This window comes from Primulina eburnea, chromosome 11, assembly GCF_022965805.1.
Source record: "Primulina eburnea isolate SZY01 chromosome 11, ASM2296580v1, whole genome shotgun sequence".
Classification (NCBI taxonomy): Eukaryota; Viridiplantae; Streptophyta; class Magnoliopsida; order Lamiales; family Gesneriaceae; genus Primulina; species Primulina eburnea.
The window spans coordinates 3,713,249-3,738,707 of NC_133111.1; the positions used below are offsets into that span (position 1 = coordinate 3,713,249).

A 25,459-nucleotide genomic window follows, 5' to 3' on the forward strand; every position below is an offset into this window, starting at 1 on the left:
AAACAAAGTTTTAGTGGGATGGGGAGTAAAAGAGAAGTTGAGAATAGGTATAGGGATTTTTTGACAAGTTGCCCAATTTTAAATTTAATGACATAAAAAATATATATAGGCGTTAGGTATGATAAAAGACTAGTAAATAAATAATATTAGAAATCGGGGAAATCTTTGCTTGCTCAATCTGCTGATTGCGTTCATGCAGGGAATTCCAGCTACCTTCCAACAGACACCCGCTAATTATTTCGCTTAAATGCCGCCCCTCCGAATTCCTAGAAACAAGAAAACGGCGAACACCCGCCGATTCAACCAATTCATTAAACCGTTGGTTCAGAGTTAAGGGGAAGAGAAAGAAGAATAGTGGGTAAATGAATCATCAATCTTCTGAAGGATTTTTTTTGTCAAATTTTTGGGTTACTTGTTTGTCACATGCTGGTGATTTCTCTCCATGCACGTGTAGCAGGGTTCTGTACGTTTGTCAAACGATGCCAAACTCATTAATTGTGGCTTTTTCTTGGTGATATATGACTGAAGATTTCACTGGAAAAGATTCCTCTTTTTCCTCAACAGTGGTGGGGTTTAGTTTGTAGGTGGAAAAGCAAGAATCATTTAATCTCAAGTTTGGATTTTTGTTTTTTTTTTTTTAAAAAAAAGTGTGCTTTTTTGGTATATAAATGCGTTACAGCTTAACAAGGTTTGCTTGGCTTTTCCTTACTTCACATAGTGTGTATTCATAGAACTGGGAGGTACCCAAGAACAATATTATCGATAAAACTATAGATTTTTTTAGTCATATCTGAGTATTTTGAGTAGTGTACGATATTAAATGTGTTTGATTTTCTTTTTCTTAATGGGTTATTTTTAAAATTGCTGGCTTGCCTAATTTAGGTAGAAAAACCACAATATCCGTGTGTTTATATTTCTGGGATTTCTTTTGCGATCTGAATTGGGAAAAATGTCTTCCTTTGCTGATGTGATAAATTTTGCATCTTTTTATGCCTCAGGAAGTAACTGAGCAGAATAATCTCCTTTCATTTGGTGGCCGAAGGGAACTTGTGCATTGCATAAGGTTTGTTCTGCAACTCTATACTGCTGTTTATTTGATTCGCATAAGTAAAATTATAGGACAGAGGAGCAATGATGATTCTAATTGAGGACTTTGTATAAAACTCGACAGCAAATTGGAATGAAATCTTAATATAAAGTGTGTGCCGTCAGTGATTATTGAGCCCTCTATGGTTTTCTTTATTCTTCACGAGGATAATTAATATAAATATAGTCTTAAATCTTACTTTGGTGGCAAAATTTACATTTTGTATTTCAAAAAATCGCACATGAATTTCAAAATTTTCACATCAGCTTGAACCGGGTTGTCGGGTACCCTGCATCCCTGCATGCATTGATGTTACTGGCATCATGTCAATTATCCCAAAAAATATATTAATTGCTGCTGAGAGAAGAAGATTTGTGTGTTTTTTATAACTTGAAATTGAACAATAGTAATAGACTTTTATTTGTTGGCTTGGGAAAACAGGAACATGTGAATGAGAAGCATGAAAGAGTCTTTAATCCAAAATTTTCAAATGGAAGACAAGATACTTTTTATTCGTTTTTACATCTGTTATTCAAATAATGGGAACTTATTTTTTCTCTGTTTTGATAATATATGAAGGATGGTGACTCGAAGAGTTGATATGCGCTCCGACACCGTTACTAAGCCAACCGAAACCATGCGAGCTGCAATGGAAAACGCTGAAGTAGATGATGATATACTAGGTTGCGATCCAACTGCGGCTCGACTTGAATCAGAAATGGCAAGAATCATGGGCAAAGAAGCAGCCTTATTTGTGCCATCAGGCACTATGGCCAATTTTATTAGCGTGCTTACTCACTGTCAAATCCGGGGGAGTGAAGTAATCCTCGGAGATTATTCTCATATCTTCATTTATGAAAATGGTGGCATTTCCACCCTTGGAGGTGTTCATCCAAGAACTGTGAAGAACAACGAAGACGGGACAATGGATATTGATCTAATTGAAAATGCGATACGGGATCCAAAGTTTGATATCTGTTACCCGATTACCAGGCTCATCTGCTTGGAGAATTCACATGCTCAGTAAGTGTATCATCTTTGGGGATAAAATTTTGGTTGAGTTTTGAATGATCCGCACTTAAATGTTGTTTATCCTGATTTGTATATCTTAATCGAGTATGAAAAAGATTGTGTTAAACACTTGACATTACGTCCCTGTTCTTTTGAAAAAGATTGTGTTTATCCTGATTTGTATATCTTAATCGAGTATGAAAAAGATTGTGTTAACACTTGACATTACGTCCCTGTTCTTTTGAAATTTACGACTGTTGGTTTATTTATATGATTTGTTTCATTATGGATAATACCCTACTCATGCAGCTCTGGGGGCCGATGCCTTTCCGTAGAGTATACAGATAAAGTCGGAGAGCTCGCAAAGAAGCATGGTTTAAAGCTTCACATTGATGGTGCTCGCATATTCAATGCATCTGTGGTGAGTCGAATTTCTTCCATATTCACATCAACCAAACCGATCATATCTAAAGTTAGATATGATTGTTTGTAGGCCCTTGGAGTTCCAGTTCATAGGCTTGTACAGGCTGCTGATTCTGTGACGGTTAGTTTCATGCAATATCTAAAGTCTAATCATGTTTTTTGTTTGTCATATTGGGGAAAAACTTCAGAATTAAGTGTTAATTCATTCACGTAGGCTTGTCTGTCGAAAGGTCTTGGTGCTCCAGCTGGAACAATTATTGCTGGTTCAAAAAGCTTCATTTCCAAGGTGAACTGCCGTTTCGTTTCAATTAGACGTCCATGTGGGCATTGATAAAGAACTATGTTTTTGTTTCTACTCTGAGTTAAAAGCTGAAACCCTTTTTTGTTGCATAATCGTTGAAGGCAAGAGTTCTTAGGAAGACTTTAGGTGGTGGCATAAGACAGGTCGGTATATTATGTGCTGCTGGTTTAGTTGCATTACAAGAGAATGTGGCAAAGCTTGAAAACGACCACAAAATTGCCAAGATTTTGGCCAGTAAGTGTGTACTTTTATACATGTGTGTAAGCCCTTGCATAGAATCATCTATATAATACTTAATCGTCGTTGTTTCTCAGAGGGGATTGGCGAGATTGAAGGACTAAAAGTTGATTTAGCTACTGTGGAAACCAACATTGTAAGTTCCATTTTTTTTTTTTTGGTTTGATCATTTTTATGCTTTTAAATTCCATACTTGTAATGTCATTAACGTAACGTGAGCTTTTATACATTGATCTTTATTGAGTCAAAGTTCTTTTGAAGATTTTTAGTGCTGCCAGTTTTCATCCGCAACTGTATCTTCAGAACTTGTTTGAACAAAAAACTAATGCCAAAATCCCTCTTCCTCAAGAAAACTATTTACTCTAGCAACCTTCTGCTCTATCTCAAGTGAAAATTTTTAAGTTGTATCTACAATCTTTTGAAAAAAAAGGTAAATATTACATACCAAATTAAGTCCGCCCAAAATCCAGTTATGACAACTATAAATCTCTATCTGATATAGGTGTATGTTGAGGTTTCAAAGGATTTAAGCATCACGGAAATGGAACTGCTCGAAATTCTCGAAGCACACGGCATATACGCGATGCAAGAAGGCCCGCGAATGTATGTCTCTTCCTCGATGCATTTGTCTACATGTGCATCCTTGTGTCATTTTTAGCTTACATAAATAATACAATACCCATAAATTCATTTTCAAAGCCAGCTAACTTACTACTAAATTAGGATACAAAAAATATATTTTCACTTGCTCCTGTTATGCATCAGGATTAGGCTAGTGGTTCATCATCAGATCTCAGAAGATGATGTTCACTATGCACTGTCTTGCTTCCAGGTGATTATTTAACATCATCCTTAAATTTTCCTAATTGATAAATCAAATTAATTCTGTTGATCCCTCGTATTGTATTTTGCAGAGAGCTATAACCGGTTTCCCAGCTGAAAATGGTGGCAATTAAGGAAGGCATATATCTATTGTTAAGTATTTGGTAATCTGTTTGAGTTAAACTAATTCTATGGTATTGGACTAGTTAACTGAATCATTAGTAATGGACAAGTAAACGCTATTTTATGAAGTTCTTGGTGATCATGGTTCGGTTTATACGTTTTTCTCGTATGGTATATACAGTATGATTAACTAAAATATGTATTTTTTTTTTTACATAAAATTCAAATGGGATGTCAGATTATTCAACGGAACGTCATCCTGCTTTTCAAGTTTTACGTAATTAATTTTGTGATACAGATATTTTATTTAGTCACTCATGAAAAAATATTATTTTTTATTGTAAATATGAACATGATCTACCCATCTCACGAATAAAAATTCATAAAATGTCTCGAGACCTACTAAATATGCAACTCTTCATTACATTGTATTCTATTTTTCTTGTTTTTCACCTACCTCTCTTGTGGATTCTTTCTTTAAAAGATGGTGGGCAGGATAAATATGCCAAAATAAAAATGTTTAATGAGAATCAAATATTGTATTTATCCTACTTTGTTATTTAAATTGAAATTGATATTGAAATAGAAATAGAAATAGAAATAGACCAGCTTGAAAGTAAAAAAAATAAAATTGAAATAATCACATGGTTTTCATCATAGAATGAAGCATGAGAATCTAATAGCGAATAAAAAAGGGCAAAAACTTGTGTGAGACGATCTTACGGGTCGTATTTGTGAGACGGATCTCTTATTTGGGTCATCCATAAAAAAATATTACTTTTTATACTAATAGTATTACTTTTTATTGTGAATATAGTAGGGTTGACTCGTCTCACAAATTAAAATTCGTGAAACGATCTCACATGAGAACCACTCATAACAAAAGATAGCATCACAGTAAAAGAGCAAACGTGTAATGCCAAGCAAGAAACATGCATCAAAACCAATCAAGAGAAAGTAATAAAGGGAGCACTAAAAAAAAGGAAAAGAAACAAAGGTCGAACTCATCGAATTTTTTTAACTGATTTTACAGATAAATTCCATTCGTGATTAATTATGCTTTTCAAATTAAAATAAAAGAACACAAAATCGTCTACATCATCGTCATAACACATTTTCACTAGATGTTGGATCGACTACGTGAATATTAGTTTTCCAAACTAAGCTATTTTCTTACATTTTATCTTTTAAATTAATATCTAAGATATCTTTCTTAACAACATTTATTCAAATTTTCAACTGCTTACCTCTCTTTCTACTATTTCCATTAACCGATCAATCTAAGATATATCGGATTGTAATCATGGTTGTTTTGGGAATTTGAATCAAATTTAGAGTTTGAATAAAAATCATGCATGTCTCATGAATGTAGGAGTGTCTTTTGGCTCTCCGAGTTAGTTGTGACTCATTATTGTGGAAGTGTATTTTGACTTTCCAGATTCTCGAGTTAATTGAAGATTTTTTGCTCTTCAAATTCTTGAGTTAATGGAGAGATTAATTGAGTTAATTAATCTTACATGACTTTTGGTGTGCATTTTGGAATTTATAAACAGTGTTTTCATTTCCTCATTTCAAATACATGAAAATCTTATCTCTTTCAAGCATTCTCTTGAATTTCATATTGTTAGCTTTCCATTTGGCTTTTGTTAAATTACGGTGATAAAGTGAAGGTACGTTTTTCAGTTCGTCGTAGTAGTGTCTCGTGCTAAGTCACTGTTGGTTGTTCTGTTGTATCTTGAGAAACAGACGTCCAAGACAATCTTCGAAGCACATACAGGAGGAGACAAATCTGTTTTAAGGACAATGTACTTCGTACATGTCTCGGTTTGGTTTACTTTAAACTTTGCTCTACCGTGTTTTCTTCACAATTTAGTTCTCTGGGTTTGGAAAGTTTACTGTACTTTATCGTTCGATATATTATGCAAAAATCTTAAAACATAATATCATTACGAGTTTACTTTCAGATATGACTTCTGAAACAAACATGTTGAGAGAAACTCGTTGTGTTGTCCAAATTAACACATGAATTTCTACCGTAAATTTTTTAGAAAAAAGTTTCTAAAATTTAGAATTTTACCAAGTTCATAAATAAGTTTTTTTTTTAAAAAAAAAAAAGGAAACGGGATTGCTCTACATTCAACATGGTGTTTTTTCTTTTTTTAAGGAATTATGTATTATTTGAAAATAATTTTGTTTCATGAAATTTACAAGCTTTATTTATAAGGGACGGAAATTACTTGTCTGGAAAAATTATTAACAAATTCATCATTTAAATCCTAATAAAGATCGAATAATTGCTTTCTCCGTAAGCGTCTCTAGACGATAAAACACAATCGCATAAAAAAATTAATTGTATTTATAATCCTAACTTTTTGTTTATATTAATTTAAGGCCAATTGTGTGATGAACTAAATATTTTTTTTAATAAAAAAACACTCATTAATTCAAAAAAAAATTTATATTAACAATAAACCTAACTAGAGCAAAAGATTTCGATGTCGATAATTTAAATACTCTCTCCCCCAAAATTCAATTACACATAACTTGTAGTGATCAACTTGAGTCTAGCCATCTTCATTGATATTAGACTTGTATTGACTTGTCTTTGAATTTTTGTTCAAATTGTACTTTAATAATCTTTTCAAATTTTAATTAGAACTCTTCTTGAATATTAAATGACTCGAAACAATCCATAAAGATGACAATTCCAAATTAAAATCTACCTCTTGCTAAGAAAATATAGACATTTAATAATAACTATAACTATATTATGCACACATTCATGCATTCAATATTTGTTTGCTGCGTGCTAAAAAAACATGTTGCGAGAAAAAAAAAAAAAAAAAAAAGAATCGAACCCGTCATATTTATTTGATGGGCTGTTGTGAGTTGCGAGACAATCAAAAAATTTAACTAAAAATTGACAGATTTTATTTACAATACCAAAAAATGTCGGCCCGCTCAGTTTCACGATTCTAAGTATTGGGGGATATTTAGGTTTTCTTAAATTTTCCACGTGGGGAGTTTTAGGCCGAAAATAATTTGAAATAAATAATGCAAACCTACATTATTGTTTTGTTAAATATTAATAGTGAGTTTATGTTATATCGAGATTTTTATTTTCGATGCGTTTGTATAAGATGGTCAGTCGATTATCTCAACGTAAAATGAAAAAAAATGTTGATTTGACACAAATTTTTTGTTTTAATACGAGATTATCGACTAATCATCTTATATAAAATTAAAAACAGAAGTAGATCTAAAAACAGAAGTAGATCTCTCGGTATAAGATAAACTTACCTTATTATAAATATCCATATGACTATTTTAAATGAATTGATAAAAATATTAATTTTATTCAATAAAATTATCATTATGGTGAATTTTAAATTTAATGGCATAAATAATATATAGGCGTTAGGTATGATAAAAGACAAATAAATAAATAATAGAAATCGTGGAACTCTTTGCTTGCTCTATCTGCCGACTGCGTTCATGCAGGGAATTCCAGCTAAATCCCAACAGACACCCGCTAATTATTTTGCTTAAATCCCCCTCCGAATTCCTAGAAACAAGAAAACAGCGAACACCCGCCGATTCAACCAATTCATTAAACCATTGGTTCAGAGGTAAGGGGAACAGAAAGAAGAATAGTGGGTAAATGAATCATCAATCTTCTGAAGGACTTTTTTGTCAAATTTTTCGGTTAATTGTTTGTCACACGCTGGTGATTTCTCTCCATGCACGTGTAGCAGGGTTCTGTACATTTGTCAAACGATTCCAAACTCATTAATTATGGCTTTTTCTTGGTGATTTATGACTGAAGATTTCACTGGAAAAGATTCCTCTTTTTCCTCAACAGTGGTGCGGTTTAGTTTGTGGAGGGAAAAAGCAAGAATCATTTAATCCCAAGTTTGGTTTTTTGTTAAAAAACAGTGTGCTTTTTTGGTATATAAATGCGTTACAGCTTAACGAGGTTTGCTTGGCTTTTCCTTACTTCACATAGTGTGTATTCAGAGAACTGGGAGGTACCCAAGAACAATTTTATCGATAAAACTGTAGATTTTTGTAGTCATAGCTGAGTATTTTGAGTAGTGTACGGTATTGAATGTGTTTGATTTTCTTTTTCTTAATGGGTTATTTTTAAAATTGCTGGCATGCCTAATTTAGGTAGAAAAACCACAATATCCGTGTGTTTATATTTCTGGGATTTCTTTTGCGATCTGAATTGGGAAAAATGTCTTCCTTTGCTGATGTGATAAATTCTGCATCTTTTTATGCCTCAGGAAGTAACTGAGCAGAATAATCTCCTTTCATTTGGTGACCGAAGGGAACTTGTGCATTGCATAAGGTTTGTTCTGCAACTCTATACTTAGTGTTTATTTGATTCGCATAAGTAAAACTATATGACAGAGGATCCAAGATCATTCTAATTGAGGACGTTGTATAAAACTCGACAGCAAATTGGAATAAACCTTAATATAAAGTGTGTTTCGTTAGCCCTCTATGGTTTTCTCGATTCTTCACGAGGATAATTAATATAAATATGTGTTTCAAAAAATTGCACATGAATTTCAAAATTTTCACATTAGCTTGAACCGGGTAGTCGGGTACCCTGCATCCCTGCATGCATTGATGTTACTGGCATCATGTCAAATTATCCCAAAAATATATTAATTGCTGCTGAGAGAAGAAGATTTGTGTGTTTTTTATAACTTGAAATGGAAACAATAGTAATAGACTTTTATTTGTTGGCTTGGGAAAACTGGAAATGTGAATGAGAAGCATGAAAGAGTTTCTTCAACCCAAAATTTTCAAATGGAATTCTTTTTATTCGTTTTTACGTCTGTTATTCAAATCATGGAAACTTATTTTTTCTCTGTTTTGATAATATATGAAGGATGGTAACTCGAAGAGTTGATATGCGCTCCGACACCGTTACTAAGCCAACCGAAACCATGCGAGCTGCAATAGCAAAAGCTGAAGTAGATGATGATGTACTAGGTTACGATCCAACTGCGGCTCGACTCGAAGCAGAAATGGCAAGAATCATGGGCAAAGAAGCAGCCTTATTTGTGCCAACAGGCACTATGGCTAATCTTATTAGCGTGCTTACTCACTGTCAAATCCGGGGGAGTGAAGTAATCCTCGGAGATTATTCTCATATCTTCATTTATGAAAATGGTGGCATTTCCACCCTTGGAGGTGTTCATCCGAGAACTGTGAAGAACAACGAAGATGGGACAATGGATATCGATCTGATTGAAAATGCGATACGGGATCCAAAGTTTGATATCTGTTACCCGACTACCAGGCTCATCTGCTTGGAGAATTCAAATGCTCAGTAAGTGTGTCATCTTTGGGGATAAAATTTTGGTTGAGTCTTGAATGATCCGCACTTAAATGTTGTTTATCCTGATTGTGTTAACACTTGACATTACGTCCCTGTTCTTTTGAAATTTACGACTGTCGGTTTATTTATGTGATTTGTTTCATTATGGATAATACCCTACTCATGCAGCTCTGGGGGCCGATGCCTTTCCGTAGAGTATACGGATAAAGTGGGAGAGCTCGCAAAGAAGCATGGTTTAAAGCTTCACATTGATGGTTCTCGCATATTCAATGCATCTGTGGTGAGTCGAATTTCTTCCATATTCACATCAACCAAACCGATCATATCTAAAGTTAATATGATTGTTTGTAGGCCCTTGGAGTTCCAGTTCATAGGCTTGTACAGGCTGCTGATTCTGTGGCGGTTAGTTTGATGCAATATCTAAAGTCTAATCATGTTTTTTGTTTGTCATATTGGGGAAAAACTTCAGAATTAAGTGTTAATTCATTCACGTAGGCTTGTCTGTCGAAAGGTCTTGGTGCTCCAGCTGGAACAATTATTGCTGGTTCGAAAAGCTTCATTTCCAAGGTGAACTGCCATTTCATTTCAATTAGACGTCCATGTGGGCATTGATAAAGAACTATGTTTTTGTTTCTACTCTGAGTTAAAAGCTGAAACCCTTTTTTGTTGCATAATCGTTGAAGGCAAGAATTCTTAGGAAGACTTTAGGTGGTGGCATGAGACAGGTCGGTGTATTATGTGCTGCTGGTTTAGTTGCATTACAAGAAAATGTGGCAAAGCTTGAAAACGACCACAAAATTGCCAAGATTTTGGCCAGTAAGTGTACTCTTATACATGTGTGTAAGCTCTTGCATAGAATCATCTATATAATACTTAATCGTCATTGTTTCTCAGAGGGGATTGGCAAGATTGAAGGGCTAAAAGTTGATGTAGCTTCTGTGGAAACCAACATTGTAAGTTCCATTTTTTTTTGGTTTGATCATTTTTATGCTTTTAAATTCCATACTTGTAATCTCATTAACTTGAGCTTTATAAAACTGATCTTTAATGAGTCAAAGTTCTTTTCAAGATCTTTAGTACCGCCAGTTTTCAGCCGCAACTGTATCTACAGAACTTGTTTGAACAAAAAACTAAGGCCAAAATCCCTCTTCCTCAAGAAAACTATTTACTCTAGCAACCTTCTGCTCTATCTCAAGTGAAATTTTTAAGTTGTATCGACAGTCTTTTGAAAAAAAGTAAACATTACATACCAAATTATGTTAATTCACTCGACTAAGTTTTTAAGTCCGCCCAAAATCCAGTTATGACAACCATAAATCTCTATATGATATAGGTGTTTGTTGAGGTTTCAAAGGATTTAAGCATCACGGAAATGGAACTGCTCGAAATTCTCGAAGCACACGGTGTATACGCGATGCAAAGAGGCCCTCGAATGTATGTTAGTCTCTTCCTTGATGCATTTGTCTACATGTGCCTCCTTGTGTCATTTTTAGCTTACATAAATAATACAATGCCCCATAAATTCATTTTCAAAGCTAGCTCTTTTCTTGAAAGAACTTACTATTAAATCAGGATACAAAAAATATATTTTCACATACTCCTGTTATGCATCAGGATTAGGCTAGTGGTTCATCATCAAATCTCAGAAAATGATGTTCACTATGCACTGTCTTGCTTCCAGGTGATTATTTAACATCATCCTTAACTTTTCCTAATTAATAAATCAAATTAATTCTGTTGATCCCTCGTATTGTATTTTGCAGAGAGCTATAACCGGTTTCCCAGCTGAAAATGGTGGCAATTAAGGAAGGCATATATCTATTTTTAAGTATTTAGTAATCTGTTTGAGTTAAACTAATTCTATGGTATTGGACTAGTTAAGTGAATCATCAGTAATGGACAAGTAAACGCTATTTTATATAGTTCTTGGTGATCATGGTTCGGTTTATACGTTTTTCTCGTATAGTATATACAATATAATTAAATTAAATATATTTTTTCCCCATAAAATTCACATGGAATGTCAAATTATTCAACGGAACATCATCCTGCTTTTCAAGTTTTACGTAATTAAAGTTAAAAAAAATAGATATGTTATCATTTTTTTTTCAATTTATATCCATCTTAAATGGGGTTATTTCAGACAAATATCTAATATTATAGCTTTTGTTGGGTCGTCAAGCATTTTTCTACAGCAAGCATTCTCTTGGTACGACTTTACAATTTTTACAACTAACTAGGTCTGCTCTTCTTTCGATTTCTTATATTATGCTCACTGCCAAAAGTTATTAAATGATTATATGTCTTCTTATAGAAAATATTTACTGTCCCAAAATCACTAGATAAAACAAAGTCTAGAATCCTCTCCGACGACCAAGGGTGAAGGTTCGAGCTCCGAAGACAATAAAAAGCCATTATAATTTAACAAAATATCCAAAATCACAATTACATCTTACCTTTTACATTTGACTTTTGAGAATTTATGTATGTGATCCAAAATATAAAAAAATGGGAGTTTCATTCAACCGACGGTGGACATTGAACTTTGCCATTGAACTTTGCTCTCGATTAAATTTCAGCATCGGATCCTACGTATCCTTGGTACAAATACTAGCCAGGAAACACCAGTTTCTAAAGCTCACAAAAAATAGAAATAAAGAATTGCATTTTTATTTATTAAAATGATGCTCCTTTAAACTATGTAAGTAACAAATCATGCTCTTCAGCGACTATGTCTAAAAATTGTGAGAACGCTATTAATGGACCATGTATGCGTGACCGAAAAATGATGCTCGGTATTTACAAGACTGAAGGTTAATTGCAAAGAACCCGATTTCGAACATAGAGCTGGAAAATCTAAGCCGAGCCCTCGCGAATCTTCTCGTTAAGAAGTCTGATCACCAATCTTTGTTCATCAGTTGAATTCTCGTTCTGTAAAAGTCCATGTAGTGTATGCAGCTGCTCCAGATTAGCCTTCTTGAAGAGGCTATTCAATATTCTCACAACCCCAGGATGGTTCTTCTCGATTTCTTGATCATTCAAGGGCTCATACTTCAGGCTGAAGGTGCCACTACTTTCTCCAGATTGGGATTGCTGAGGAATCTGCATAAGTGGCCGTGATTTCCAGTAATTTGAACATACTCGATTTTGATCCATAGCTTGAATAGCCTGCTCAACAAAATGCACTGCTGTGAGGGGCGTGTGTGATAGAAACAATGTCCCGGGGAAGCTATATTCTACACTCGCAATCATTTGAACTGACTGCGTTCAAAGGAATGCCCAACCAATCATCTCAAAGACCGAGCAGTTCGTATTTGAAGATTGAAGTATGGGTTTGCCTCATATCAAGTACGTGCATATAAGGAGGAAAAAGGAAAATTAGCATGCTCAACGTAATAGAGCCTTAATTTGATTTACCCCATTGCTTATTCAATCAGACGAAACACCAAAAACTGAAGGGAAAAAAGGTGTACTAGTTCAAAGCACTTGCCTGCACAATTGCTGGTGAAGAAAAGCCAAACATCTCCATGCCATCTAAACTCCCAGGAGGCTGCAAAGGAGGGAGGTTCTGTCTTCCTGACTTATGTTGCTTCGTGATCTCGTGATTGACTCTTTCCCGAACCATTTCCCAGCATCTGGCAGCCGAGACATGAACAAATATTTCACTAGGACGGTGCTCCAAAGAAACCTATAAGAATTAGATTAAAGCTGATGGTGAAATCAGATATGAAACAAGTAGGAAAGGGAACAACATTCATACAACTGTAAGCTAACCAAGATAATCTCAAAAGAATTCTGAAATCATTAATTAGGGAAAAAGGAGGAAGCATACAATTTTTTCCAGCCAATTGGTCTAACAATTTCGATATAATTATATGACGCATAAATGGATGTAAACAAAAATCTTGTACCATAAATAGAGGCCCATCCCATCCAGCATCCAGAATTTCAGAGACATAATAGCACATATTAGATGGATCTAGTACATCTATATACCGCACTCTACTTCTAAATCCTGCATTCAATAAAAAAAACTCACATACAATACCATATCAACAAAATCCTGAGCAGAAAATATAAGCTTGATGTATGATTGGTACACATCTGACCACTAGGATAAATGGCCCGACAATCACACCATTGCTTTCCAGCATGCACAGATCCAAATTTCAAAGCTTCAACATTGCAATTAATTCTCCTAACAACTTTCGCAATTCGAGGCCCCTTCTGGCGATAATATCTGTCCAGTATATTCTGCGAACTTAATGGATTAGATGACACACTTTGTGAATTTTCACTTGATGTATAATCAACATCCAACTCCGATTTTTTATGATTATCTTCATAACTGGATCTTCCCTTGTCATTTTGTAGGTTAAATCCCAAACACGCATTTGCCTCATCAAGTTCAGAAGTCTCTTTCTTCACTGATACACAGTTACAAGAATCTGCATCATTGGAGGGCACCTTGAAGCAAGGATTGGTCGGTGAAATATCACCAAGATTTGCTTCACCTTCTTTCTGGTCTTCAGCCTTCATATCCTCTGAACTAGAGCCATGCTTCACTTTGTCAAGCTTGTCAACAGGACCAGCAACAGCTGCTGTTAAGGGTGGATTGTTCAAACAGCTCACAGGATGGCAAACTGGTTTCAACACATTTCCTCCATGTTGTGCAGAATCCTCCAAAAAAGTTTCTTTATTGGGTCCTTCTCCCTCAACATCACTCAGGAGTATAACATCTTTGTGTACATAAGCTAATGACTGCTTCGCCAGAGGTTTCTCTGTACCTAAATTTTTCCTACAAGACACATTTCGACTACCAACTTGAGAAGGCTGAGGTGATAATATTTTTATTCTGGGAGTTGACTGTAAATTGGTTTTCTTGTGGCATAGAGAATTATGTTTTGATGCCTCATTTTCTGGGGAGGACAAGCTTGATGATGGCTTTACACTTTCCAGTGCCAATACCACCTCAGATGGCTTCTCCTTCTGGCAAGAGTTTGTGCTGCCAATGAATTTCATTAATTTCAAACTTTTTCCATCCATTTGCTCTATAGAAGATAATGCAGTGGGTAGGGAATTTGTCCCGTTAGAAGCCTCTTGAGAGGTATTATGAGATGATTTGACGACAATCTCAGAATTTTGCATATTGTCTTTTGAGACATAAGAACTTAGGGCAAGTCCGAGATCGAGCCTTGCCCATCTATATATTGCACTTAATTTCCCCTCCAAAGCTTCAACTAATAAGTTCAATTCAGCAATGTCGTAACGAAATAGAAAAAACTTGGCACCCCATGAACATGAACATAACTGTTTCGCATGGTTCAAGCATGCGTATTTATCAGGAGAACAACGGTGACAACCTGCAGCAGACAGGTGTAGGTCAAAAAGGCATATACTGCACTCCCTCTCACTATTAGCATCAAATGAGCACTCCATCTTCAATGCCTGTGAGGATTTGCAAAGGCAATCCCTCCGCAGCCGCTCCATCTCAACCCGAGCCTATATTAAAGTACAATACAAAAACTCCTTCAGTTAGTCTAAGAAGAAAAGTATATGTACATAATGTATCAGAATGAATAACTTTTACAGTTAATAATATAATAATACAGATAATCAACAGTATGAATCATCAAAGAAATATAGGTTTTTCTTCTGTTCTGCGATGAGATGTTCCAAGATTCAGTGAAACTTTATAGATGCATTATAAAAAGTGGTTTCAAGCTAAATATTGTATCACTTGATTTCACATCAATCATGCATGTTTCAAAAAATCATGTGTTCATAAATACCTTGAGTGCTTTTGATAATATCCCATCTTTTCCACAAACATCCTTCCATCTTAAATTGTTTTGAGTATACTTTCTCAATAAGTTGTACTCCCAATTTGCTTTCACAGCTTCTCTAGCTGCACCAAGCAATAACTTATCGTGTGAAATGGTAGATTTTCTGCCTTGCTCGCAATAAAGCTCAATAGCATCCTGCCCATGTGGCAACCAATCAACAGGAGCAACATTAACAGCTTCAGCACAGTTGAAACCACAGTTGAACCCAGCATGATATGCTCGAGGGAACGTCAGGACAAACTCTCCTGGATTTTGAACACACCGATAAACGGGCACTCCTTCAGACTTCAGGATCGATGGGGAAAGTTGGGTAACCTGCATATTATTCATAGTCATGGGGTGAGCTTTGGATATCTGTATCCAATCCAACTCAACATAAATGGCAAGCTCGTTCACTTGAATAATGTTTAATATCCAAGAGACCCACCGTCTAAAAAGCAAGCTCGATTCTATTTCATACTTCAGATACATTTTTTTCATATATAAGTACCCCATCATCATGGTTGAATATCAATAGAAGTAAAGACTTGAATGTTGGCTGAACATTTTTTTACTTTCATTTTTACTTTTGGAAATGGTCTATTAATTTGCCTAATGCTTCAATTACAAAAAGGAAAATATATTTATATTTTCTTCAGCCAAACTAGATTAACCAATATCAGAGCTCTGGAACAGAAGAATGAATTCAGTAACCTTAGGCAACACAATGACAAGTGTAATTTGTACAATGAGAAATTTAAGAGTGATGAAATGTTGAAATTGCTGTACTGATCAATTAATGGTTCAAATTTTGAATCATCATCATCCATGCTATGCGTGTGTAGGTGTGTACAAATGTGGACATGTATTAGTCCTGATTATCATTTGTGTTTATCAATTTAAAGGGCAATCGTATTCTATATAACAAACCAATTCGAAAATTGCTAAATGTAACGTTCGATAAACTGATCTAATCGTCCTCGCTCCATCTGTAGGTAGCATCTTATGCTATTGAAGAGATTCAGCTTGCTTAAGAAAAATCAAGTGTGTGCATATCTATTTTTCCGAGGAAATGTCTCCGATTACACAAAACCAAGAGAAAGCGCAGACTGCGGAACGAAAATAAAAATCTGGTAGAGATCTACAAAAACTTTTAGCAATAACCCATTTTTTATGAAAAAGAGTTAATTGTGAACGCAGTGGTGCTTCCCAATAAAAATGCTTGATATGCAGATTTCGGCATTCAAAAGCATCTGAAGCTCAGCAATAGGCAAAGAATGTTGGATTGAAGTGCTCAACCTACCAACTTATGAAGCAGGTCTGGCTGTTCTTCAAATAGATCGGGCAGGTGTTTCTTCATTGCTGCCTCCAATTTCACTGCATCTGATCCTGGAACACCATACCACATTTTTGGAGCCCCCCAATGCATGTAATTCAATGAGTATAAGTGGTGATCCTCGACATGCTGGAACCAATTAATAGCATGTCATAAAAAACAAGAGAATAAGAAGCATCAATAATCATCAAGGATTAACTACTGCAGAAACACCAAAAATGAAGAGCAGAAAAATTCATGCAGAACACATTTTTTCATCCATATGAAGTGGTTATATGCTCTCTTTTCTTAAAGTCCGTGGGAGATTAAATTTAGGGGCTAAGTAACTTCGTTTTGATTTATCTTCTTACCATAAAGACAATGTATATCAATAACATAAACATCAATTAGTTATTCCATAAAGAAACCAACAACTCTTTCCAGATTTTTTCAAACAGATTTTGACAAAGCTCCCTTTATTTTTTCTTTTTTAACCATGTGCTAGCACACAACCATTTGAAGAACTATGTAGCTCGTCACATTTGATAAAAACAGAAAAAAACTACTTTGATCATCGACAGCAAGCTTTTCAATTCACAAATGAGTAACACCAGAACTAGTGTATAAGCGTCGAGGGTAAAAAACTCATCCATTCGCTTTAACATGAATAGCAGTGTCTAATTCAAAAACAAACAAGAATAGAAACATATAATTCAAACTGCGCAATAGCATTGTCTAATTCAAAAACAAACAAGAATAGAAACATATAATTCAAACTTAGCAATAATATAAATGAGGTCGTCCTGAAATCTAAACAAACATTTATCTGTTTTCGAACAACTGCATATAGCCAAACACACAATACAACATCTGAATAAACAAGATAGAATAAATAAAGAACCAAGTATCATCCAAATGATCACTTCTGTATCTTTAGTTATGCTTAGACTCTGGCCTTCTTTGTCAAACCGCCATTCAACACTAGAAATGAAAATGTGGTAACGCAAAAGCACCAAAAAGTCTTATTTATACGAACTTTTAATCTTAAAAAAATTTCCCTAGTTCAGTAATATCAAGTATTGGAAATGTTGCATTAAAAAATTGAAGGAAAAATATATAGGAACCGTAAGTTTGAAGCAACTTTTCCAGCTACAATCAACAATTTAAAAGGAAATTTCAACTTTTTTGAACAAAGCGTGATGAGAGAATTGTTGGTAATTCTTTTGAACATCACAAATGACCACGAAAACCAACCATCTTGATATCAGCAATTAAATTATTTAAACAAATAACGGGCACTGTGACCAAGAAAGTTATGAGATTTCTTTCAGTACCCAGCAAAATGAAGAAAAACACATTCCGATGTACAGCCAAGGAATCAGAACACCAGATATATCACTGCTCTCAAACGAAAGAACAGAACCAGGAAGCCTAGGGAAGTTATTCAAGTTCCATCCTGAATTGACATACTTCAAGTCAGAAGCAGAACAAACTTGGTGAGAAGATTTTTGGAAACCCACTGCCAAATACTCCTGTTTCCAGATCAGCCCCATAAAGAACCTTTAAAGAAAGAGATGGTTATAATAGACAAAAGGAAAGAGAAAAGCTGAGATGACATGACCACAAAAAAGGTATTAATAATTTAAGATAAAATTTGAAACCTTACATCAATTTCTTCTGTTGGTTTTTCCACCATCCTCCAATATTCTCCCTCAATACTCTCAACTGTAGGCTGCCACTGTTCCTCATACATATTTATGTTACATTCTGATACCGAGGGACTACTGTTTTTTCTAAAGTATTGGGCCATGAACACATCGGAATACTTTTTAAATTCGTCCATGGTAAACTCGGGACCGTGTTCAAAGCCAAATCTATCAGCATCTACTAGTTCAACTTCACCTGGAATCTTGACTTCCTCGTCATTCTTTATATAATCAACTTCGTTTTTCATAGATTTTCTCTTTTTGCTTCGCTTGTTATAATTGACTTGTAATATCTTTCTCATAGAATCCCGATTTTGCAGTTTTTCAATCCGCTGAACACGAGTGACAAACTTAGACCTCTCCCACATATTTTTTTCCTTGAGAGGACAAGGAGGTTTCCATGAAGCTGGAGGTACTATACGACAGATCCCATATGTTTCTGCTCTAGAGCGTATACTTGCAATGTATTTTATAGTATCTTCAAACTCCTGAGAGTATAATATGAAATGAAATCAACTTCATCACAAAATTCTTAAGATCCATAAAACTTAGTCTCAAACAATATATCACTATTCAGACCGACATAACTGTCAGGTAAATCAGTGAATAAAAAAAATGTGGGTGCCTATAGTGGCCGAGAAAAAAGAACCTCTTCAGAAGGATAAAACACAGGAGCCTCCTGAAGATCAGGCCTACGAGCTGCTTCAGGACGCCATTTTGCAATAACCTGTTCCATAATTCACATGAATCATCTTAGCTTCACATACATCCGCCACTTGACAATTACAATAAAACATGCTGGTTGCCTGTTTCCAACATTTGGAAATCCTTTCCATTTGTAAATTTGGCTTAGCAACTCAGTTCTAAGCCGTGAATAATAAAATTGATAAAATTCAAGCTTCACAACAAAAGAAAGCTATCATCGAATACATGTTTTCACGGTTGTGCAGAGAAGTTAGTCCATCCCAATTCACGCTTCTTAGACAATTCAAAAAGATACAAAATAGAAGGCTGACCTTTTGGCAGCTGCTACACTTTTCACACCCACGGATAACCCCCTTTGGAAGATGGTGCCCCATGGAAATTGGCTGCAGACATAAAGAAAAACTATAAATAAAACTGAACTCAATAATAAAGCCAAAATTAAAAAACGCAGAGAAAAAACAATAAATAATGAGATCAACCTTCTTAAACTCGGATTCATCCCCAGAGTTGTTATCAAACTCGCAGTATTTAATCCAAGGCCTACGCCTAGAGCACTTCGAGGTTTTTAAATCATCATTACAGTTGACCGTCGTTTGCAATGTGACAGTTTGTGATTGAGTAGCACAAGCAGAGGTGGTTGATAGAGTTACTTGATTATCTTCCACTCTGTTAAGAGTGAAGGGTGCAAGTGACTCAAACCCCGGTGGAATTGATGGTAAATCCATATTATCTTCTTTGACACAAGGTCCAACAAGTTCTGTGGCCATCACCACTGAGAAAATGAACAAACCAAGAAAAGATACGCAGGTGAAGTAATTACTGTAATCGAAGTGAATAAAATTATACCCATCCTTATATCAGTAATTAAAAAACAGGAAACGAATTTACCTAGAAATAAATCATCACTGACCTGAAATTGGAGTCAGCTAAAATGACAAACTGTCCCTATCTCAAAAACCAACTTGACATGGAATCGAAAATTCCAAATAAGTAGGTGTTTTTTCAATATTTCTAATATATTTATCTGCTTGATCAGCAACAAGAAGAAAAATGTCAAAATAACAAAGTATCTGAAACTTGAAAGCAAAACAATAATAAAGCAAGCAAGTACAAACACCAGTGGTTCCATATGCTACATGAATCAAAATTTCACTCTGAAAGCTGTAAGTTCTAAATGTGTTTGAAACCAGAAAGCAGGAGACCAATTTTCAAAATAGCCACGTACTTCAGCAGTAAGAAATCCCCTCAAGAAAACCACAAAAAAACTAATCAAACGTCCCTTAATTCAAATATTTGTTGAGACATAGGGAAACAGCATAAATTACCAAGGACGGTATGGATCTACGTAAAGGAAACAATAAACTTACATATAAAGATTCGTGGATTCAAATCCATTTCTAGCTAAATCTGCTCAGACTTGAAATCCCTCAGCCCACATATCACAGAAACAAAATATACTCAGGAAATTAATCCAAGTAAAACATGCCAGTGTATCCAGATTTGACAGATCTACCCTAACCCAGTTCAACCCATAGAAGACTTAATCCAGACACAATCCATCCACTTAGATATTCTTTCTAAACAAGATTAATTTGTAAACAGCAATATGGGGTTCAAATTCTTCATTTGTTAATTCAAATCGAGATAAACCTTACAACAAATCCAAATATTTCCATACTGGGTCTTGAAAAAAGTACAAAAATATCCAACCACACAACATCATGACTTCTTAGTCTCCAGATTCTAAAGAAAGCATTGAAAGTATTTTAACTCCGTCCTCTTGCAAAATTACAATTACAATTTCTTTAACAACAAAACCCTAATTACAAGAAAACACATAGACCATGTCCACCTTTGAGATAAAAATTCTCTTTCTTCTACTTCACTTTTAGTATTGTACATATTTCTTCACAAGAAGAAAAAGTATTGTTTTCATCGGAGAACATAAATCAAGTAAATAGGTTAGGTCAAATTGTCACATTAATGTGAAATTTTAGTTTTAAAAATTAAGATATTAGTAATTACCATTATCATGTTCTTATGTCGATACATAATGTTGAATTTATCAAATTATTTTGGCAAAACAAAAAATAAAAAATAAAAATTGATCGCAGTGTTTTGATCTTACCAGATGGGATATTGGGTTGTGGTGGGGCTTTTTGTCCTTTTTTATAGAAAAGTGGCGTGACGCGTGAGGACTGACTGCTTCCCTTCGGTCTGGGCTTTGAACCCTATTCTCCGCAGACTAATAGATGAAAAGTGATTTTTTTGTTGGCAAGAATTTGATTAAGGCGATTTGACGAGTCTTATTATGTGAGACGGATATTTTATTTGAGTTATTTATGAAAAAATATTATTTTTTATGCTATGAGTATTATTTTTTATTGTGAATATCAGTAGGATTGACCTGTCTCACAATAAAGATTCGCGAGACCGTCTCACCAGAGACTTACTCTTTTTGTTTTTCATTTATGAAACTCGGTCTTTTGTATGTCTCAACCCAAATTTTGTTTTTGGTTTTTCTTCGGTTTAATTCAAATTCAGAAGTTACCTTCATATTGATATGAAACTGACGTTTTGACAAATTTTTTTATCGTTTTATAATTGGAAAAAAATTAAAAGTGTGTTTGGACAAGGTTTTTGTAAAAAAAATTATGCTTTTTTAAATTATTATCCAAGTATAGTTTAAAAAAATTGAGAGATATTTTTAAATTTTTTAGAATAATACAAAAGTTGTGCAAATGTATATATTTATAGTGAAAACGTCTTTTATAAAATAGGTGTTCAAATACATATTTATTCTTAAAACAACTTTTAAAACATTTTATTCAAATATTTTATAAATATTTGTCCAAACTGAACCCCTAATTCTTCAAAAGTAACTATTTTGGTAAATAAATGAATTTTTTTTTAATATACGCTCTCACTCTAATATATTTGTCTAATCCATAGTTAATCTACGTTATTCTATGTTACACTTGAAATATTTTTCTTTTATGATGTGATCAAATCTTAGTTATTTAATCATCAATTTATATATCAACGTCGACTTTCATTAAAATGTGATGATCCACGTGATCTACAATGGTATTGGAATATAGATATGTACACAAAATAAGGGGGTATTTTGATATTTAACTCCAACAAGGTTATTTTGATATTTTTATTTAAAAAAATTCAATTTTTCATTTTTTTTTTTTTGTGCCAGAAATCTCACTTCTGGTTTTTTCTCAATTTATTTATTCACAATCTACTTTTCTAAAACTATGGTAATTTGCAAATATTCCCTTGCGAGATTACCTTCGTAATAGATTCCTAATATATTAAGTAGGCTAGGCCCAACTAAAATCAAACTGCCCCCAAATTTACGGCCCCATAAGTCTATTATTTTTTTAGGTGGGAAATTATTGGACTCAAGTTCCATTTATAATTTCGCAAAAAAAAAAAAATCATATTCTTCCATTTTACTGATCAATTTTATGTGACAAATCTTCATCTTGACTCGACTCATTAAAAAATATTAATCTTTATGATCATCCGAGCTCAACGTGTGAAATGTTCTATTAGGTATAGTTTGGTATATAGGATAAGAGAGAGATTGATAAATAATCCTCCTTATCCTACCGTTGCTACCTTTTTAGAAAGTCCATAATAATATCATGAGACCATAATAAATAATTTTATATAGGGATAAAATATCATTTTTATAAGATGTGATAATTTTAATCTTATGATAAAAACATTGAGATAATTATATAAACGATTTGTATAAATCTCAATAAAATTATTACTATCAGTCGGTTAACCTTAAAAATTTATATTTGACTTGACTCACCAAATTAAGGGCTCAATTATCATATTATATTATATATAAAATTATGTAAAAAAAATAATAAATCATGCAATTCTGTCAGCGCATAAACTGATAAAAAATATCAACTCAAGCAACAAATTTGAAAGTATAAAATTTATTATGATAAGGTTAATTTTGTCATTACAATCTAATATATAAATTTAATCACTCTTATTAAAATCATACCAAATATTAAATATAATATCATACATCTTATTTATCAGTAATTTATCCTTATATTATATATCACATGTTTATCCTATCATGTGTACTAAAATTATGCCTTATATTACATCATACTATTTAATTATTGTTGAGACCATATACTAATTAATTTTTTTATTAATTTAGTGAAATTTTATTTACGATTGCTATTATACATTTATTTATCTATACTTTTAAAATTCAACCATATCTTTTTTATATTTTCACATTTTTAGATAGTCTATCACTCCTAATAAAAATAATAATAAGAAAACATTAATTTGAAAATAACAAAAATTATTATATTTAAATAAATATTTTAATTGTATAAATAGTGTGTGTTTACACTTTCTATATACATCTCTCTTTATTTTCCATCAAACTAAACCAACGCATAATTAAATATAAGCAAACGATGTTTTCTTAAATTAAAATGATTAAAACTTTTTTTGAAGATAGATTATAAAAATAAATATTTCTTTTTCAAAAAAATATAATTTATCGGTTCACCACAATTTTGAAAATGACAAAAAATTCAATGAGACGGTCTTATAAATTAGTTTTGTGATACGATTATCGGGCTGGACCTAACCTATGAAAAATTATTATTTTTTATATGAAATTATTTTTCATATAGGTATGAACCTATTCGACCAGTCTTACCGATAAAACTCATAATACCGTCTTATTTTTAAAAATAATTTATATTAGGATCAAACGCTTATCACTAAGTCAAAAACTATAGGTACTAGCCAGGGCGTAACTTTATTTTCTTATACGTGTGGCAGCGCAGAGTGCGCATAATTGTGTTCTAATGGGTCGACCTTGTTTGGCCTATTAGTCCGAAAAGTGTGTCTAGCTGCTGCTGCTATCTCATATCCCTTTGAGATCAGTCTTATTATTTTCCTATCGTCGATCATGTCCATGAGAGATAGTATTACCCGTTAAGATCTGATGTAACTCATTTACGTCTCACTTAGCCAACCATATCAAACGGTGTAACGTTAGCAGCTTAACGTATGAGAACTTCTCAAAAGATCATACATCACAATACTACTTTCACTCTGTAGTGACCCGTTCCAGAATCACCTACTAATCAGAACTTAAGCATGCAAAATTAACATTTAAAACTAAATCAGGTAAACAGCGGAAAAACAGTAATACAACCCAATCGAATCTGTAAGTACAAAATACTTAAACAACCAGATCGAACTAAATACTAAGAACAAATACCAACAACTACAAGTCAACCTCTGCCAGCTCCCTGTCCACTCCCTCCTGGACCGTCTAACCTGAGACCTGCCCCATCGAATAGGGTGTCCAAAACAGAGAAAAAACCGAGGACGTGAGCATAAAACGCTCAGTACCGAAAGCATGAGTATACAAGACTATGACATGCATGTATGCAAAATGTACTGGATACCAGGATCTGGGTATATCGAAATACTGCTCAGACAAATGACGTCAAGGTATGTAGCACTCTGCGCCGTCGCACCAGGAGGTGGCTCCCATACCAAAATAAACCTGTGGATATACCGGTGACCTGACCACCGTCGGCCAACGGGGTCCAACCATCCACAACAAACGAGGGCTGAGCACCCTCTCAACAGGCTATCTCAAAGATAGTCAGGCTCAACATGATTATGCAAATGCCGCATAATAAACCATGCATCATATGACAGATAATAATGCAACATATAAACATGCAACACATAGTAAAGCATACTCAATCCTGCTATCTCGGATAGTACTTTCGTACCTCAAACCAGTAGATCCTAGCAATCAGCCCTAGAATCAAGCCTACAATCCAAGTGATACCATATCACTAAACCACATCTAAAAGCCTTAACTAGACTAATAGATACTCCCAAATCTCAAAGGGAACCCAGAACTATACCTGCGTCCGTAGTCAGCCCACTGATGCCGCTAGCCCCCAACTAGAGCACAGCTCCGCTACAAAACCAGTAGCTCCCCGCTAGTGCCCGAACCTCGGGAAAAGACTAGAAACCCATCAGAAACGACTAAAACGCTCTGGAACTCTCGGAATTGGCGAGTGAAAAGTGAAGCCTCGCGCTTCTATTTATAGACAACGATCGGACGATCCGATCCACTCCGGACGCTCCGATCCGGTACACTTCGGACGATCCGATCCACTTCGGACGATCCGAACATTGCATGTCTTCCACGTGTCCAGCCACCTGTCTTCGGACGATCCGAACCCTGATCGGACGATCCGAACTCTGACATGACATGACTCGTCTGACTCCGAACAGAGCGGACGATCCGAACCCACTTCGGACGATCCGAACCAACTTCGGACGATCCGAACCCGGTTCGGTCCTTCCGATCCCACCGAAATACAATTAATCCAATAATTAACTCAAATTAGGCATCGGGATACTACATTCTCCCCCTCTAAAAAGGATTTCGTCCGCGAAATCGAGTCTGAAGAATGACAATTCTGAACAACAATACATTCAACTTAAGAATGAAT

General features: G+C 34.5%; 3 protein-coding genes across 11 annotated transcripts; 2 read left to right on the top strand and 1 right to left on the bottom strand.

The window, feature by feature from the left end:
• Window positions 1–678: 678 nt before the first annotated feature.
• On the top strand, window positions 679–4,160 carry LOC140804325 (low-specificity L-threonine aldolase 1-like). The gene is made up of 11 exons (XM_073160267.1): window positions 679–740; window positions 999–1,063; window positions 1,667–2,110; window positions 2,408–2,519; window positions 2,592–2,642; window positions 2,736–2,807; window positions 2,924–3,056; window positions 3,137–3,195; window positions 3,562–3,662; window positions 3,825–3,891; window positions 3,974–4,160. The coding sequence occupies exons 3-11, from the start codon at window positions 1,668–1,670 to the stop codon at window positions 4,013–4,015; spliced, it is 1,080 nt and encodes a 359-aa protein (XP_073016368.1). The 5' UTR covers window positions 679–740; window positions 999–1,063; window position 1,667; the 3' UTR covers window positions 4,016–4,160.
• On the top strand, window positions 1,003–11,307 carry LOC140804324 (low-specificity L-threonine aldolase 1-like). Of its 9 annotated transcripts, none has more exons than XM_073160263.1 (11): window positions 7,464–7,633; window positions 8,291–8,359; window positions 8,905–9,348; window positions 9,526–9,637; window positions 9,709–9,759; window positions 9,853–9,924; window positions 10,041–10,173; window positions 10,252–10,310; window positions 10,691–10,791; window positions 10,972–11,038; window positions 11,121–11,307. In XM_073160263.1, the coding sequence occupies exons 3-11, from the start codon at window positions 8,906–8,908 to the stop codon at window positions 11,160–11,162; spliced, it is 1,080 nt and encodes a 359-aa protein (XP_073016364.1). In that variant the 5' UTR covers window positions 7,464–7,633; window positions 8,291–8,359; window position 8,905; the 3' UTR covers window positions 11,163–11,307. The 9 variants fall into 9 exon arrangements, with proteins under 9 accessions (XP_073016367.1, XP_073016364.1, XP_073016361.1 ...); XM_073160260.1 differs by having other exon boundaries at window positions 7,466–7,661; window positions 8,291–8,355; XM_073160259.1 differs by having other exon boundaries at window positions 7,466–7,633; window positions 8,291–8,355.
• Window positions 11,308–11,996: 689 nt separating this feature from the next.
• Window positions 11,997–20,990, bottom strand: LOC140804323 (putative lysine-specific demethylase JMJ16). Its single transcript, XM_073160257.1, is given in 14 exon segments — window positions 11,997–12,525; window positions 12,848–13,045; window positions 13,269–13,372; window positions 13,467–14,859; window positions 15,150–15,518; window positions 16,486–16,647; window positions 17,832–18,005; window positions 18,007–18,057; window positions 18,164–18,691; window positions 18,853–18,930; window positions 19,220–19,291; window positions 19,388–19,680; window positions 19,797–19,932; window positions 20,761–20,990. Coding segments are annotated over 12 exon segments (3,729 nt in total). The 5' UTR covers window positions 19,676–19,680; window positions 19,797–19,932; window positions 20,761–20,990; the 3' UTR covers window positions 11,997–12,213.
• Window positions 20,991–25,459: the final 4,469 nt, after the last annotated feature.

Bases quoted from the DNA above. Each gene is read 5' to 3' on its own strand.
- LOC140804325 (XM_073160267.1), top strand. From the start codon at position 1,668: ATGGTGACTCGAAGAGTTGATATGCGCTCCGACACCGTTACTAAGCCA. The intron at 3,663-3,824 runs GTATGTCTCTTC...GTTATGCATCAG, and splicing joins ATGCAAGAAGGCCCGCGAAT to GATTAGGCTAGTGGTTCATC. The intron at 3,892-3,973 runs GTGATTATTTAA...TGTATTTTGCAG, and splicing joins ATGCACTGTCTTGCTTCCAG to AGAGCTATAACCGGTTTCCC.
- LOC140804324 (XM_073160258.1), top strand. From the start codon at position 7,961: ATGCGTTACAGCTTAACGAGGTTTGCTTGGCTTTTCCTTACTTCACAT. The intron at 9,760-9,852 runs GTTAGTTTGATG...TCATTCACGTAG, and splicing joins AGGCTGCTGATTCTGTGGCG to GCTTGTCTGTCGAAAGGTCT. The intron at 10,311-10,690 runs GTAAGTTCCATT...TATATGATATAG, and splicing joins CTTCTGTGGAAACCAACATT to GTGTTTGTTGAGGTTTCAAA.